The 14917-nt window shown below is 38.4% G+C and overlaps 2 protein-coding genes across 2 annotated transcripts; one reads left to right on the top strand and one right to left on the bottom strand.

Annotated features, from left to right (window-relative positions):
- The first annotated feature begins 1701 nt into the window (after nt 1-1701).
- LOC122482798 (olfactory receptor 1019) lies at nt 1702-2634 on the top strand. Its single transcript, XM_043579093.1, has one exon. The coding sequence runs from the start codon at nt 1702-1704 to the stop codon at nt 2632-2634; it is 933 nt and encodes a 310-aa protein (XP_043435028.1).
- A 4644-nt stretch (nt 2635-7278) lies between these two features.
- On the bottom strand, nt 7279-8244 carry LOC122484349 (olfactory receptor 2G3-like). Its single transcript, XM_043582304.1, has one exon. It carries the CDS (start codon nt 8242-8244, stop codon nt 7279-7281), a length of 966 nt encoding a protein of 321 aa, XP_043438239.1.
- Between the last annotated feature and the right edge of the window lie 6673 nt (nt 8245-14917).

Raw genomic sequence — 14917 nt, forward strand, 5'->3', positions numbered from 1 at the left:
GCTGTCAACATAGAGTCCAACGTGGGGCTCCATCTCAGGAACCATAAGATGCTGACCTGAGCCAAAATCAAGATTTGGATGCTTACCTGACTGAGCCACCCAGGTGCCTTCTTAGGAAAAAGAAATTCTTTGTGAAAATATATTTTTCAAATAATTTCTCCAAGATTTATCTTTTCATTTTGTTTCCTAATTGGCTTAATGTGTGAAACAATGCACACATTCAACAACGTATTAAGAATGAATCAAAAAGTACTTTATACACTGTACACTTTTAGGAAAATATATGGTATTGATTATTCATTATTAGACCCCTTCTTTATTGTGACTGATTATATTCTATGCAGAAACTGAAAGGTGGAGGCATTACTTCCACCACCTTAGGATTTAAGATAACCTGTTCTGAATTTCCATGTTCCAGTGAAAGACATTATACTATTCTGCTCTTGTCTTTCTTAAGCAGTAAACCAACTAAAGGAGATACACTCTGACTTCTCTCTCACATTTAGTAGAGAATCCTACTTATTTCTAAATTACCTCATGTTTTGACTTGATTTGGTTTGGATTGGTATGGTTTTGCTCACTTCCTTCTCAGAATTCTTCAATGGGCCAGATATAAATCCAACTACATACATACACAAAAAGTTCATACGTGCAGCTTTCTGACCACAGAGTTGGATAATGTTTTCTCCATTCCCCCTTAGTTAAGGATCCTTGAATCTTAACTCTGAACTGAGCTATGCAACAACCCGTTCATTAGTCAATAGAATTGTCCAAAGACACAGCTGTGTTTTCATCCTGATTACTCTCATCCCAAATCTCTGGATGCTTCTAAATATTAGGGAGACTAAAGGACTAATTCTGTGTGCATGGTATGCAAGACAGGAAAAATAAATGCAGGTGCAAAAATAAAGAGATGTGACTTCATTATATCACATTATATCACATGTTCACAATAAAGTGAAGTGAACCCCAGAGTCAGACAGACCCAGCTCTGCTACTTACTGGCTGCTGACTTTGCTGAAGTTCCTTAATATATAGCCTTATTCTTTTCAGGTATAAGATAGAGATGAAAGAGGTACCTACTTCACAGAGCTGTCATGAGAATGAAATTTTGTAATGTGTGGGAACACTCAATGTTCTGGCATATAGTTAACACTCAGTAACTCCTGGCTTCTTAAAAAATATTATCCACTGCTTTTTTTTTAATATTGCTAACCTTCTGCTCCAAGTATTTTACTCTCTCTCTCTCTCTCTCTCTGTGTGCGTGTGTGTGTGTGTGTGTGTGTATGTGTGTGTGATATGTTATACTTTGAGATCCTTCAGTTGTTCAGTTTCTTTTTGTGCCTATTTGTAATGAGTGTTAATGTTTATTCATTATCTGTGTCCATATTTGCTTTGTTTTAGGAAGAAGGAAGGGACATTCAAGACTTTTCTTCTTTACTAATTAATAACGCAGATAACTGAACAGATTAGGTCAAACATTTGGTAGCATGTGATAAATGACCTCAGACACCAAGGTCTTTGGAGAAGCAGAATTTTCCATCTTCTATTTTCACTGGGTACCTGGAGAGAGCACATATCCATCACTTTCATTAAAGTCATTTGAGTTACCCTATGGGTCATAGAACCTGATTACTGGGAAGATTTCTAAAAATCACTTCAAACAGTAAAGCAAATCCAGGCACACATAAAATATAAAAGATGGATAAAGAAAACCACTCAATGGTGACCGAGTTTATCTTTATGGGCATCACTCAAGACCCTCAGCTGCAGACCATCTTTTTTGTGGTCTTCCTCTTAATCTACCTGGTCAATGTCGTGGGGAACATTGGTATGATTATCTTGATCATAACAGACACTCAGCTTCACACCCCCATGTACTTTTTCCTGTGTAACCTCTCTTTTGTTGACCTGGGATACTCTTCAGCCATCGCCCCCAGGATGCTGGCTGACTTCTTAACAAAGCACAAAGTTATCTCCTTCTCCAGCTGTGCCACCCAGTTTGCTTTCTTCGTAGGTTTCGTGGATGCCGAGTGCTATGTCCTGGCCGCCATGGCCTACGACCGTTTCGTGGCCATCTGTCGACCCCTCCACTATAGCACTCTCATGTCCAAGAGAGTTTGTGTGGCTCTCATGCTGGGCTCTTACCTGGCTGGCTTGGTGAGTTTAGTAGCCCACACTTCCCTCACCTTCAGTCTGAGTTACTGTGGTTCCAATATTATCAACCACTTCTTCTGTGAAATCCCACCTCTCTTAGCCCTTTCTTGTTCAGACACTTACATCAGCGAGATCTTGCTCTTTAGTCTGTGTGGCTTCATTGAATTCAGCACCATCCTCATCATCTTCATCTCTTATGCCTTCATCCTCGTAGCAATCATCAGAATGCGCTCAGCTGAAGGCCGCCATAAGGCTTTCTCCACCTGTGGGTCTCACCTCACTGGCGTCACCCTTTTTTACGGCACAGTCATGTTTATGTACCTGAGGCCAACATCCAGCCACTCCCTGGACCAAGACAAGTGGGCCTCTGTGTTCTATACTATTATCATCCCCATGCTGAATCCCTTGATCTACAGTTTACGGAACAAGGACGTGAAAGCTGCTTTCAAAAAACTAACTGGAAGGAAACCTCAGTAGTGACAAAACATGGAAAGTTGTTATTACCACAGGTAAATGGCAGTAGTAAAAGGGTGGCGACGGGAGATAGAAAATGCAAATGCCATCCCAACAGACTCCACTCAAGCTATCATCCACTCGCTGCATCAGTCTTAAATTCTGTAGGGTTATCTGTAACCTTTAATGCTCTGATATGAAGGAAATATAAATTAATATTTTTTAAAAGCGTGCTGAGCAAGATGTCTTTGTTTTTATTTAAAATTGTCTCACATGTTGCTTGGAAAGGGAGATGAAACTTGAAAGGGGAAATAAAGAGCCAATTGCACCAAAGCGTATTTTTTTCAAGGTCATGAGGAATGACAGGTCCAAATGTTGCAAGCTTCTCTACTCTGAAGACAAGTCAGAGAAAATGTAGTTAAATATATAGGGAATGGGACTGGTATAAGGGATGACTTAACTCAGCCCGGGATCCATCCCTTCATATATTCAGCAAAAACTTGTAAGTGCTAGATGTATGCCAGGTTCTGGAGGACACAAATATAAGACAGGCATCTGCCAATGAGGAGTGCATCATACATCCAGTTACTATATTATCTCTCTGAAACTGCCGCCACCAATAAGCAAATCAAGAGCTATGCAAAGCCCGAGAATAAGAGCTGTAGACCTAGGCTCTGCTGCTAACAGGGTATGTGAGTTTTGACAAGACCCCTCTCTTCAGTGTCTTCAGTTTGAAGACAATTTCCCCCCTTGTATACTTTCACTAAAACCAGTCCAATGCTTCCAAGGCCACTAACCCACCTAGAAAACACTGTTTTATGTCACAAATCAGTCATCACTTCTGTAGGTTTTTCCTGGACTCACTTTTTCCTCATCTGCAAAATGGTGCCAATAATGTATCGGGTTGCAGTGAGAATTAAGAAGGATAGTGTTAACGGGTGATGGGCATTAAGGAGGGCACTTGTTGGGATGAGCACTGGCTGTTATACGTAAGAGCTGAATCACTAAATTCTTCCCAGAAATCATTATTACACTATATGTTAACCGACTTAGATTTAAATTTAAAAATATTTCAAAAAACAAACAAACGAACGAACGAACAAAAGAATAGCATTCCTGTGGCCAGTTGTCCCTCTGGCACAAGGCAGTTTTGTTTTTATCTTGGAGTAAGTATCAATACGGTTACTTCTCACTCTTAAAAATGCCCTTGTTCAGATATTAAAATATAAGAAAAATCTAAGTAGGGTATTTAAGCACTTTGGGGCTTAATAAATGATAGCTTTCCTCCGAGTTAGTGTGGTACTGTGTACATAGTCCTTTAATATAAAGGCTTCCTAGGGAGCCTGTGAAACTTTAAGGTAGTCTCATTTTTTGTCCTCAAACGCTGGAAGGTAATAAGTAAGTAACACATGCTCATTGAACAAATGAATGACCACGTCCTCCCGGACCAGAGAAATGCCAAAACTGAGCCCCAACTCTGGGTCTCAGGAAACCTACTGAAACTATCTGTAAGATCTTGAAATTCACAGGACAACTTTACTGACCTCATATTTTAAGATGATGAAACTGGAGTTATAAATGTTTAGATGGCGTGCCGATGTGCTCCTAGCGTGTAAGTAGTGGCTGAGATTGGAATTTTTTTTTTTTAATTCTTAGTCCAGGGTTTTATAAAACAGAGAAGTGTAGAGCCCTGTAGAAAGTGACAGGCATAATTAGAACTGGAGAACTGGTTTTGGTTACATGCAGTCTGATGAGTTGGTGAGATTGGTTAGTTGGGATGTAGACAGGATTGTATTATGAAGCATTTGTTGAAAGACTCACATTTGCCTACGACCCCAGTGAGCTGAATCTTCACGAGGTCAGATGGGCTGGAGGAGTCGCTGTATCACGAATAAGCAAGGGAAAGAGGCAAAATAGGAAATGGTGTCAAAGAAATAGTTTAGCTTTCGGATGACACTGAGAGAATGGTATTAAGGAGGAATAATCAGTTTCACTGTGACTTTCTTCCCTTCCAGTGTTTCCCTTCCAGCCCTTTACCAACCAGAACACTAAATTAATGTTTTTCACTTTAAGAGAAAAGATACTCATTAAGAAATCTGGTAACATGACGTAGGACAACAGGGTTTATTATATCCTCTGTTTTACCATGATGACCTTAAGTCTTTCAACATTACATTATTATCCTTAAAACAAATCAACCAAATCCAAAAAATGCAAATATAATGTCATCGCGGTAGAGATTCTGATAGGTTTATTATACATAAATTTGATGATAAATTTAGAATACATCTATTCCAGAGAGAAAGAGGTAGCTAGCTATAAGACGTGATTGATGGATACTTAAAGATGATCCAATCCCACAACAATCTCATTTGGTGAATGAAGGAAATGAGGCTCACAGCCATGGAATAGCTTGTTCCTATTAACGTAGCTAAATTAAAACTGTGCGATTGTAATTTCATTATTCTCGTTCCAAGTGTAGTCCCTTATAATACACAATAATACCTTAAGCACTGATTAATCAAGTACTGAGAGACTGAAGCTCATGATAACAGTACATTCTCTGATTATTTTGTTTACTCTGGGCTTTAATTTTATTTACATATGAACAAAGTGTTAGTTAGTATTTTTCTTAGCTATGCTGTCATCATGTTACCATCATGCCAAACAAATGTAGGGAGGAAGTAATTCAATGGGACATTTGATGTTGTGAAGGACCAATAATTGGGTTCATGATTATTTGTGTTACTCTTTTTTTTTTATTTTTTAAATGTTTATTTATTTTTGAGAGAGAGCCAGCACAAGCAGGGGAGGGGCAGAGAGAGATGAGACAGAATCGGAAGCAGGATCCAGACTCTGAGCTGTCAGCACAGAGCCCCACACGGGGCTCGAACTCATGAGCCGTGAGATCATGACCTGAGCCCAAGTCAGGTGTTTAACCTACTGAGCCATCCAGGCACCCCTATTTGTGTTAATCTTAAAATAAATTGTTGTTTGTTCTAGCAATGAGGTAACCTATTGTACATAGAATTATCAGTTAAATGTCTTTAAGTGTTACATTTTCCTTTTCTGTCAAAAGAAGCAAACATAGGAAAAGAAGAAAGTTGGTTTGAAAAGGTCTGGATGGGAACTAAATTAGGAGTGGGCTGTGTGAACTGTTTACCACCCATTGTCCGCCCAACTCCAAGCTACTGATCAAAACAAACTAATCAGAACACATTGATTAGATCTAAACAATTCGTCTAAAAACAATTTTAGGAAAACTACACAAAAATACTCACTTCCATTTGTTTACATGTTTCAGCTATGTGTTCCTTTGTGAGAATGGTTTTGCAAATGTTTTCTGCGTTTTTTAACTTTGCCACTCATTTATGGAGCCGAAGAGTAAAATGGATGGGTAATTTTTGTGAAGCAAAAAATAAGCTTTCCATTTGGTGTACCTTTGGGCATTTCGTGTTCCTTTATCAAAAAGAATTTAATATTGTTTCTAACTCATAAATAGCCAACCAAGTATGTTGTTGTATTTATTATTTGGTAATATTTGAGAGAATTTCAAATTTTACTTTTGTTCAGAAGAAAGTTGATTAGAAGTAGATGTTTCTAATCCTTATTCATATCTCAAGCAAACATATAAAGTTATAAATTAAGGCACATATAACACAAAAAAAGCACCCTGCTTGTAATGAATTTGACTAGTTGGTTACTGATTTTGCCTTTTACTTTTTGAATCAATGTTAAACCAGTCCATCAAGAATGCTTCATTTACTGATTTTATATGACCTCATATCTAGGTAGACGAAATGGTTGCATTTTAGTTGTTGAATATCTGAGAGTGGAATTACACTTTTATTTTCTTCTAAATTGTAAAACAAATAAGTGAGGAAATTTTTGAAATAGAGTAGCTAATTTAACGGCATGTTAATCAAAGGCCATATATACGGTTATTAAGCATAATAATGCTAAATTATATTCTATTCTCTTAATTCAAAGAATAATTATTTTAAAAAACAATTCTTTTTAGAGCTTCAAAATACAGGAAACATTTATTTCCAAAAATGTGTGTGTGTGTGTGTGTGTGTGTGTGTCACATTTTACTAAGAATAAATCATTACTCCTTATTAGTCATCTCAGCCCTGCATGATCTGGCTGCCTCATGAACTTTAAATGAAGCAATATTTTGATATATTTGTTACAAAGCAAGCCTGTATGTATGTAAAGGAGTCAAAATTGGTCTAAACCACAAAGTAGATGCAAAGTCTTGTTTCCTTGTTCACTACCAAATTAACACAGATGTGAAATGTTATGTCCAAAATCCCTTATCTGAATTTCTCCACCTGAGTTAAAAATTCAGTATTTTTCTCTATATGAATATGCTTTAGATCCTCCAGCAGTAATAAGATGTTTCATCTTACTGTTATAATGTCAAGCAATTAATTTCAGATAGTCGATGATTTTAGAGAACTAAAATTTCATAGTGAGTAAGCAAATAGTCACCCAATGAAAGAAGTTACTTTGGCACATTAAAGCTGCAATTTGCCCTTGGAGAATATGTGTTCCTGCTGAGTTTGCAGCTGGCTTTATGTGTTCTTTATGAATGGCAGGACAAACATGATGGTTCAAGGTCTTATTTATTGTCTTACTTCATATCCAGAAGTCAGCCATCTTAGATTAACAGTTAACTTTATGTCCCATTAAGACCCCTCCTGTCTTCTGTTTTGCAATAGCTCTCCTTAAAGCTCCTTTCACATCTTGGTTCCTTAGGCTATAGATCAAGGGGTTGAGCATAGGTGTGATCACAGTGTAGAACACTGCAATGATCTTGCCCCCAGCCCTGGAGGACTTCGACTGGGGTCTCATGTACATGAAGATGGCAGTTCCATAGAACAAGGCCACCACTGTCAGATGGGAGGCACAGGTGGACAGTGCCTTGTGCCTTCCAGAGGCTGACCGTATCCTGAGGACTGATAGAAGGATTCGGACATAGGAAACAACAATCAGGAGAAAAGGAATGAAGACGATGATAATACTGAAGATGAAAACAACCAGCTCAGTAAACGAGGTGTCAGTGCAAGCCAACCTCAGGACAGAAGGGACCTCACAGAAAAAGTGATTCAGGACATTGGGCCCACAGTAGGGCAAACTCAAGGTGAGGACATTGATAACCATGGAGCTCAGGAAGCTAATGGACCAAGAAATGGTTGCCAATTGGACACAGACACTTTGGTTCATAATGACAGTATAATGAAGAGAGTGACAAATGGCTACATATCTGTCATAAGCCATGACCCCAAGGAGAACACATTCAATCATTCCAAAAGAGAGGGAGAAGTACATCTGAGTAGCACAGCTAGAGAATGGGATGGTCTTTTTCCCCACCATGTTGGACAGCATTTGTGGGACATTGGTGGATGTATAGCAGATATCTAGAAAGGATAAATTAGTGAGGAAGAAGTACATGGGGGTTTGGAGACGAGGTTCTATCTGAATAACAGTGATAATTGTAATATTCCCCACTACCGTTAATAAATAGAAAAACAAGAACATAATAAAAAGAATGAGCTGCATCTTTGGCTGAGATGAGAGGCCCAGGAACACAAATTCAGTCACAGTGAAGTTTGTTTTTATCATATCCATTTTTCAAACCACCCCCTTTTTACAGAAGCATCCACTTGAAGACAAACATCAAATGTCCTATATCTAAGTGTTGGAAATTTAAGACATAAATAGGAAAGCAAAGAAAAGTCTTGATCTGGAATCATATCTTGAGTATCTGAGTTGTACTACAAATGGAAAGCTTTTCTTCTACTTTTGGAGGCCATATTCTCTTGATGAGGTTAAGATTTCCAAACTCAACGACTCTTTTAAGTTAAGCAGATATACTTGAATTTTCTCCAAGAATATGCTCTTTGGTTGGTTTATAATCTGTTCAAAACCTACTCATTCTTCAAAGCCTTCCTCATGCCCTACCTTTTTAAAAAGATCTAATTATGTCCTTGCTCCACACCCAACAACAGAGCAGCATGACGTAGAACTTAAGTAAAACTCAAGGAAGGGCATAGCTTCTTGTGCTAACCTAAAAGTAATGGCAGGAACAGATTGGCAGATACATTCTTCTGTATCACTCTGAGACAACCTTCTCCTGCTTAGACACATGGACACCCGAAGAACGAAGACTGCACACACCAACAAAACCAGTCATGGATCACACAAATGGCCAATTCTACCAGCCTCACCACCTCCATATTGTGGGGTCTTGGATAGTTTCATTAGGTAAAAAAAAATGGGAGAAGTGATTTTTTGCAGATTAAATTAAATGATGTGTATAAAGAATTTAAGACCATATCTACATGCGAGAGCCAATCCACAAATAACATCCAGTATTAATTGTTCTACTAATGTACAGTGATGCTACATTTATCTAGAATTCACTTCTGTAATAAAAACTGTTTCAGAGAAGTCATATGAATGAAAAAGATCCAGACAAGTTAAAGTTACCAGGTCTACTCATTGAGAGCTCCTCAGGTCCCACCCTGTGCCTACTTACTCTAAATTTATTGATGCACAAAGTTAGCGTGTTTGGCTAACTGACTTGCAGCCATGAGCAGATCAAAAGCAGTGACTTAAGGCAGATACATAGGGTAAGAAAGAGTCCCAGAGACAGGCGCAGTTACAGCAGCCAGAAGAACTGCCAATCATTCATTCACTCATTTGTTCATTCATTTTTGTCTTTCTTTCTTTCTTTTTTTTCTCGTTCTTTTTTTTCAAAAATGTCTTTATAATAATCTAGTATGTACCAGATGCTGGGCATACACTGGTAAACCCAATAGACATTTTCGACAATCTCAGAGCTCAGAGTCGAGTGGCAAGTTGTGATGAAGAAAACAGCCCGATCCCTGAGAGCATGGGGAATCTTACCAGGAAGACCTTTAAGAACCAAGTAGTTGTGGGTCATGAAAAAGACCACTTTATGCAATACATCCTTTCTCAAATAGTATCGAGTCACATGTAACGTCTTTTAAAGGGCTTTCTTATATTTTGATTTGAATCAGGGCTTTTCAAATCAAATAATTCAGTGAACTGATACACTAAATTATCTAAAATCTGAAGTCTAGGGATACAGGAGGGGCGGACCTGGAAAGAGGAGGGAGAATTCAGGTCACAGTCCTGTGTTCACCTGGAGCAGCAGGAAACGGGAGTAAGCAGGAGTTTCAGAGCTTCCTCCCAGGCCCTTCAAACAGCACTAAGAAAGTTCTGTTGCAAGGAAAAAACGTTTCGGTGATTCTAGAAGTGACTATGACAGTAAATGACATCCACAGTGAGTTTCTCTGTTGACAAAGTGACACACACTCAGGAGATCGCACCGTTAGTAGTGAGGTGGATGGGGTGTGCCACTGGAGAGCAGGATGACGCGTGTGGGTCCGCCAAGTGCCCGTGCACAATTCATGACACCGACCTGTGCCCAACTGTCCTCATCCGTGGGACTGGGGCAGAGCACGCTCCTCAAAATTGATAATGCAAGTAAATGAGATAATGCAAGTAAAACACCTAAAACAGAGTTAGACATATATAGTAAGAACTCAATATATGTTAACTATTATCATTATGATTCATGTGATTCTCACTAAAGAGTCTTGTCAAGTGCACAGATCATGAATTATTGGCATTCTTCACCTACTCCCCTAAATGGCAGAGAGACTAAGTCTTTAAGACGCTAAACAACTTGTCCTAAATCACTGAATTACTGAATATATATACAACACACATGTGTCTAATATAGCTGTGTCTACAGTGAGAAAACCATGGCAAATGTAACAGTCCTGGTTCCCTAGGCATGTATGCATATGTAGAATTGTTCACATAAAGGAACATAAGTATACTGGCTCCACATTTAGTTCCTTTACGTGCACAAGCAGCATTTTTAGTTACTTGATGGCTACAGCTGCTGAAAGAGAGTTAGAATCCATTCAATTGTCACTTTCCAGGATACAAATCTGTTTCTGTTCCTATCGGAACACAGAGCTGCAAGTCCATTACAAGGAAAAGAGGAATAAAGACACTTTTGCAGATGAACGTACCTCCTATAATAGGAAGCAAGCTCACCCAATTAGATATAGGTTGAAAAGCCCTGGATAGTTGGTAATTACCTATAGATTCTATACAGCCATCTCAAGCAAGCAACCAACCCCCTAGCTGACTGCGCAGGTCTGTCTTACCTCTCAAGGCAAAAAGCTATAGTTGCTAAATGCCTCCTTCCAACTTTTCTGCCTGGAAAACTCAGTTCTATTCAGCCCTTTAAATACTAGGCATGTATGACATTCTCTTGGAAACTGTCCCTAATCTAATTCATCCAAACAAAGTTAACGAGAGCACCCTCTGCTGAACCTTTTTCATCCTTTGAACATACTTGATTGTTGTCCTTATGTGAGTGAATACAAAGTTGTGAGTCTATCTCTCCAATTGACTTTGGGTTTCTAGGGATGCTGTTAGGTTTATTTATGTTTTTCCATTTCCTGGCACATAATAAGCACTCTTAAATGTTGATAAAACTCAAATAAACTCCTCTTATTTCTTATTTTTCTTAAGTCTGGAGCTCAGATGAAGAATAAATCTGAGCCATAAGTTTTAGTGGAAGAATAGAGTCCGGCAAAATCATTTACTACCAAATCACTTATTTTTCTAAACAATACTGCCTAAGGCTCAAAAAGCCACCTAATTCAGTTTGGAGAAAAGGGAGAGGGAGAGAGAGAGAGAGAGAGAGAGAGAGAGAGAGAGAAATAGTTAATGTGACTTGTTACCAAGAAGGTACAACGTGTGCTAACTTATACTTTACTTAAGCTCAGGTTATTTTGTCTTCATATAGACACAGTATATCAGTCATGTTACGTATTTCACAGAAAAAATGGCTGCTCTTTCTGTTCTGCAAGTCACAGAAAGAAATCTACAATATATTTTACATCATGCTAGAGAAATCTACTGTTCCTTCATAAATTCAGGATTTTTAAAAGCTACATCTTTAATCTTTGCCATATAAATCATGTGTGCAATGGAAAACATTTTTTGCTGCAAATTGTTAAGTTTGAAGATAGATTTTGATGTGTAGCAATGATATTATCGGTCTTTCATAATCCATACCTCCTTTTCCAGGGCTAATGTTGCAAGGCACCGTAGTGTTGGGGTAAAAATCAACTCTGGAAAAAGACCACCTGAATATGAATTCTGACTCTACCGGCTCTCTGGTGGGTCATTCAGGTAAGTTTCAAAACTTTTCTAAGCCTTTTTTTTTTCTCCTAGCTCAAGTGGGAACTATATTAGTATCTAATTCATAGGATTATCTTAATGATTACATTAGAAAGTCCATCTAGCAATTTTAGCATAGTATCTGACACATAAAACCTAAGAAATCATAGCTCACAATACTATATAAACTCCAGGCTTATAACCAATTTGCTATAAATAAATTTGTGCTCTGAAAGTGGAAAGACTATTAGACATAATTATATTGGAAGTTTTTTGATACATCACTATAGGAAGGTTTAGAACCTACACAAACCTACATAGTCCCTTCATGTGTGTAGTATTGCCGAACTTTGTAATGTCTTTGCATCCATTATCAGCTCATCCATCAACAAAATTTATTGCTAAAGATTAAAGACTAAGAAGTTTAAAAAATTAAGAATAAAGAGAGCATAGGGGCCCCAGTCAGTTAAGCATCCAACTTTGGCTCAGGTCATGATCTTGTGGTCTGTGAGTTCAAGCCCCACATGGGGCTCTGTGCTGACAGCTCAGGGTCTGGAGCCTGCTTCGGATTCTGTGTCTCCCTCTCTCTCTGCCCCTCCCCCACTCGCACTGTGTGTCTCTCTCTCTCAAAAATAAATAAACATTAAAAATTTTTAACCAAAAGAGTAAAGATAGCATCAAAATCCTGTTTCCCACCTAGTTAGGGAAAAACTTTAGGAAAAGCTAACCAGGAAGACCTTAAATATTTTTGCCAGTGAATCCATTGGTGAGTTTTGAAAATTATACTAGAAAAAGAATTAATCATATTTTTGCAAAAGCATTACTAAGATTGTTTACGAACTGCACTGTAGATGATAATTTACCACTTAGTATAAATTAGCTACACAAAGTCTTTTTTTTTAAGTTTATTCATTTATTTTGAGAGAGAGAAAGAACACAAGCAGGAGAGGGGCAGAAAGAGAGGGAGAGAGAGAATCCCAAACGTGTTCCATGCTGTCAGCACAGAGTCGACATGGGTCTCAATCTCACAAACCCAGAGATAATGACTGGAGCCGAAACCAAGAGTCGGACACTTAACTGACTGAACCACTCAGGCATCCATTTCAAAAAGTCTTTTAAACAAATAATGGGGGTTTGGGTTTGATGCAACATGGAGGAGAAGGAGGCAAATATGAAAATGTGAAAGCAAGGGGTCCAAGGAGGCCATGCTCTGAGAGGGAGCCAACCCCACACTCCAGCAAGAATACCATGTTAGTAAACATGAATAACACAAGCTAACAAATTGTGATATTCAGAACAGGCACCCCCGCCACCCCCACCTGCAAAACAAAACAAAACAAACAAAAACTTCTTTATGGAAAAGGAAAAAATCACCCAAGAAGAAAATGATATTAATTCTGTGCATTATAATTCTCTATTTGAATGACAAATATTTTTGTAGGTATTTTGCTGGTATTAAATCGTATCTTTACAATAACTCCAAAATGTACTTAGGTCCATTCTGAAGATGAGACAATTGAAGATGAGAGAAACTATGCCGTTTTCTCAGAGCATTTAGCTGAGCCATCATTTGTACTTTAGTCTGCCTAATTCCAAAATCTTCTAGTTAAATAACTGATAGCTTTATTTCACTCTTCCTTTTTTCTTTTACATCTAATAGACAATTGTAATCATAGGCACAACAGATAAAACCTACCCGAAGGCCATAACCAATGCAAAGCAATAACCTGCTTCATACCTCTCCGCACCACATACTCATGTACACAAAAACCGATGAGAGATGGTGCTATAATCACATTCAGCCCTTTTGTAAAGATGATGAATGCATACAGAGTGCAGCCCCTAAGTCACCTGAGTATCCTTGCTTCGGGACCTTTGGCTGAATTTGAGATTCTTGAGGGATAATGTCCCAGATTGGTAATTAAAACTTAATTATGTGTTCCGAGGTATTCCTCGTTGATGCATTTGTTGGTTGCTCCTCCTCCCCTCCCCGCTCTGCAGATGAACCTGTATCAAGGTTAAAGTGACCCTTCCAAGTGATCAGGGTGTCCTCATCCTTCAGTACTGCCTAATACCAGTCATCATAAATATGAGTGAGTGCATTCACTGCAAGAAGAGCAAAATGTAAAATCCAGGGTTCGGAGACCACAGAGTCATTTCCTGGAACCTACTGGAATTTAGGGATGCTAATGATGCTAGTGTACTCTCAACCATCCACATAGCAAATGTGAACCCTACGTTCCCCTTTCCATGATCATAGCAAACTCTGGAACCACGTACTATTGCATAGTGATGAAATCAAACTGTTTATAGGGAAACAGTAGGGTCAGCGTGGGGACTTCCTACATGTGACCTCAAACATATCACTTCACTTTCATGAGCCTCAGCTTATGCGTCTTTAAAACGGACACAAAAAGTCTAGACCACTATATTGCTCCCTTGTTATGGAACCAAAGGGAAGAAGTGAAAAAAAAAAAAAAAAAAGGGAAGAAAATAGGGAAGGAAGAGAGAAAGGGAGGGAAGTAAAAAGTTAACATTAGTTAAGTCTTTCCAATGTACAAAGAGCCAGCTGAGTCAAATCATGCCTTCACATAATGATATCACTTAATCTGGTAATTCTCAAATCCTGAATGGCTGTTGTAGTTTCTTTGGCTTTATTTATCAATTTATTCATCAATGCTCAGACCTACCCTGAATCAATTAAATCATAATCCTTGCAGATAGGACTCTGATATAGGTACTTTTAAAAGCTCTCCAGGTGAGCCCTTAACACCTGATTTTCCAACATTTTTAGTGGGAAAAAAAGATACATTTGTGGATTTACACAAAACAGCCCAAAATATTGAACCTCTTAGGGAGTTTCATACTGTTGCTTCCACTTTTTTCCCTACTGTATTCCAGCTTTTAAGAACTACTGTTGAAAACAATCTAAAAAGTACTGCATCCAAGATTTTTTGGAATGTCCAATTCTACTTTGAGAAAGCTGGAGACTCCCAGAGTAGATCCTTACCAGGTGTCAACCTCTCAGAGTGCATTGGCTTTGGAATTGCAATTGAAGCTGCTCAGTATA

Source organism: Prionailurus bengalensis, chromosome D1 (assembly GCF_016509475.1).
Source record: "Prionailurus bengalensis isolate Pbe53 chromosome D1, Fcat_Pben_1.1_paternal_pri, whole genome shotgun sequence".
Lineage (NCBI taxonomy): Eukaryota > Metazoa > Chordata > Mammalia > Carnivora > Felidae > Prionailurus > Prionailurus bengalensis.

Excerpts from the sequence above, each read along its gene's own strand:
- LOC122482798 (XM_043579093.1), top strand. The coding sequence starts at position 1,702 with ATGGATAAAGAAAACCACTCAATGGTGACCGAGTTTATCTTTATGGGC.
- LOC122484349 (XM_043582304.1), bottom strand. The coding sequence starts at position 8,244 with ATGGATATGATAAAAACAAACTTCACTGTGACTGAATTTGTGTTCCTG.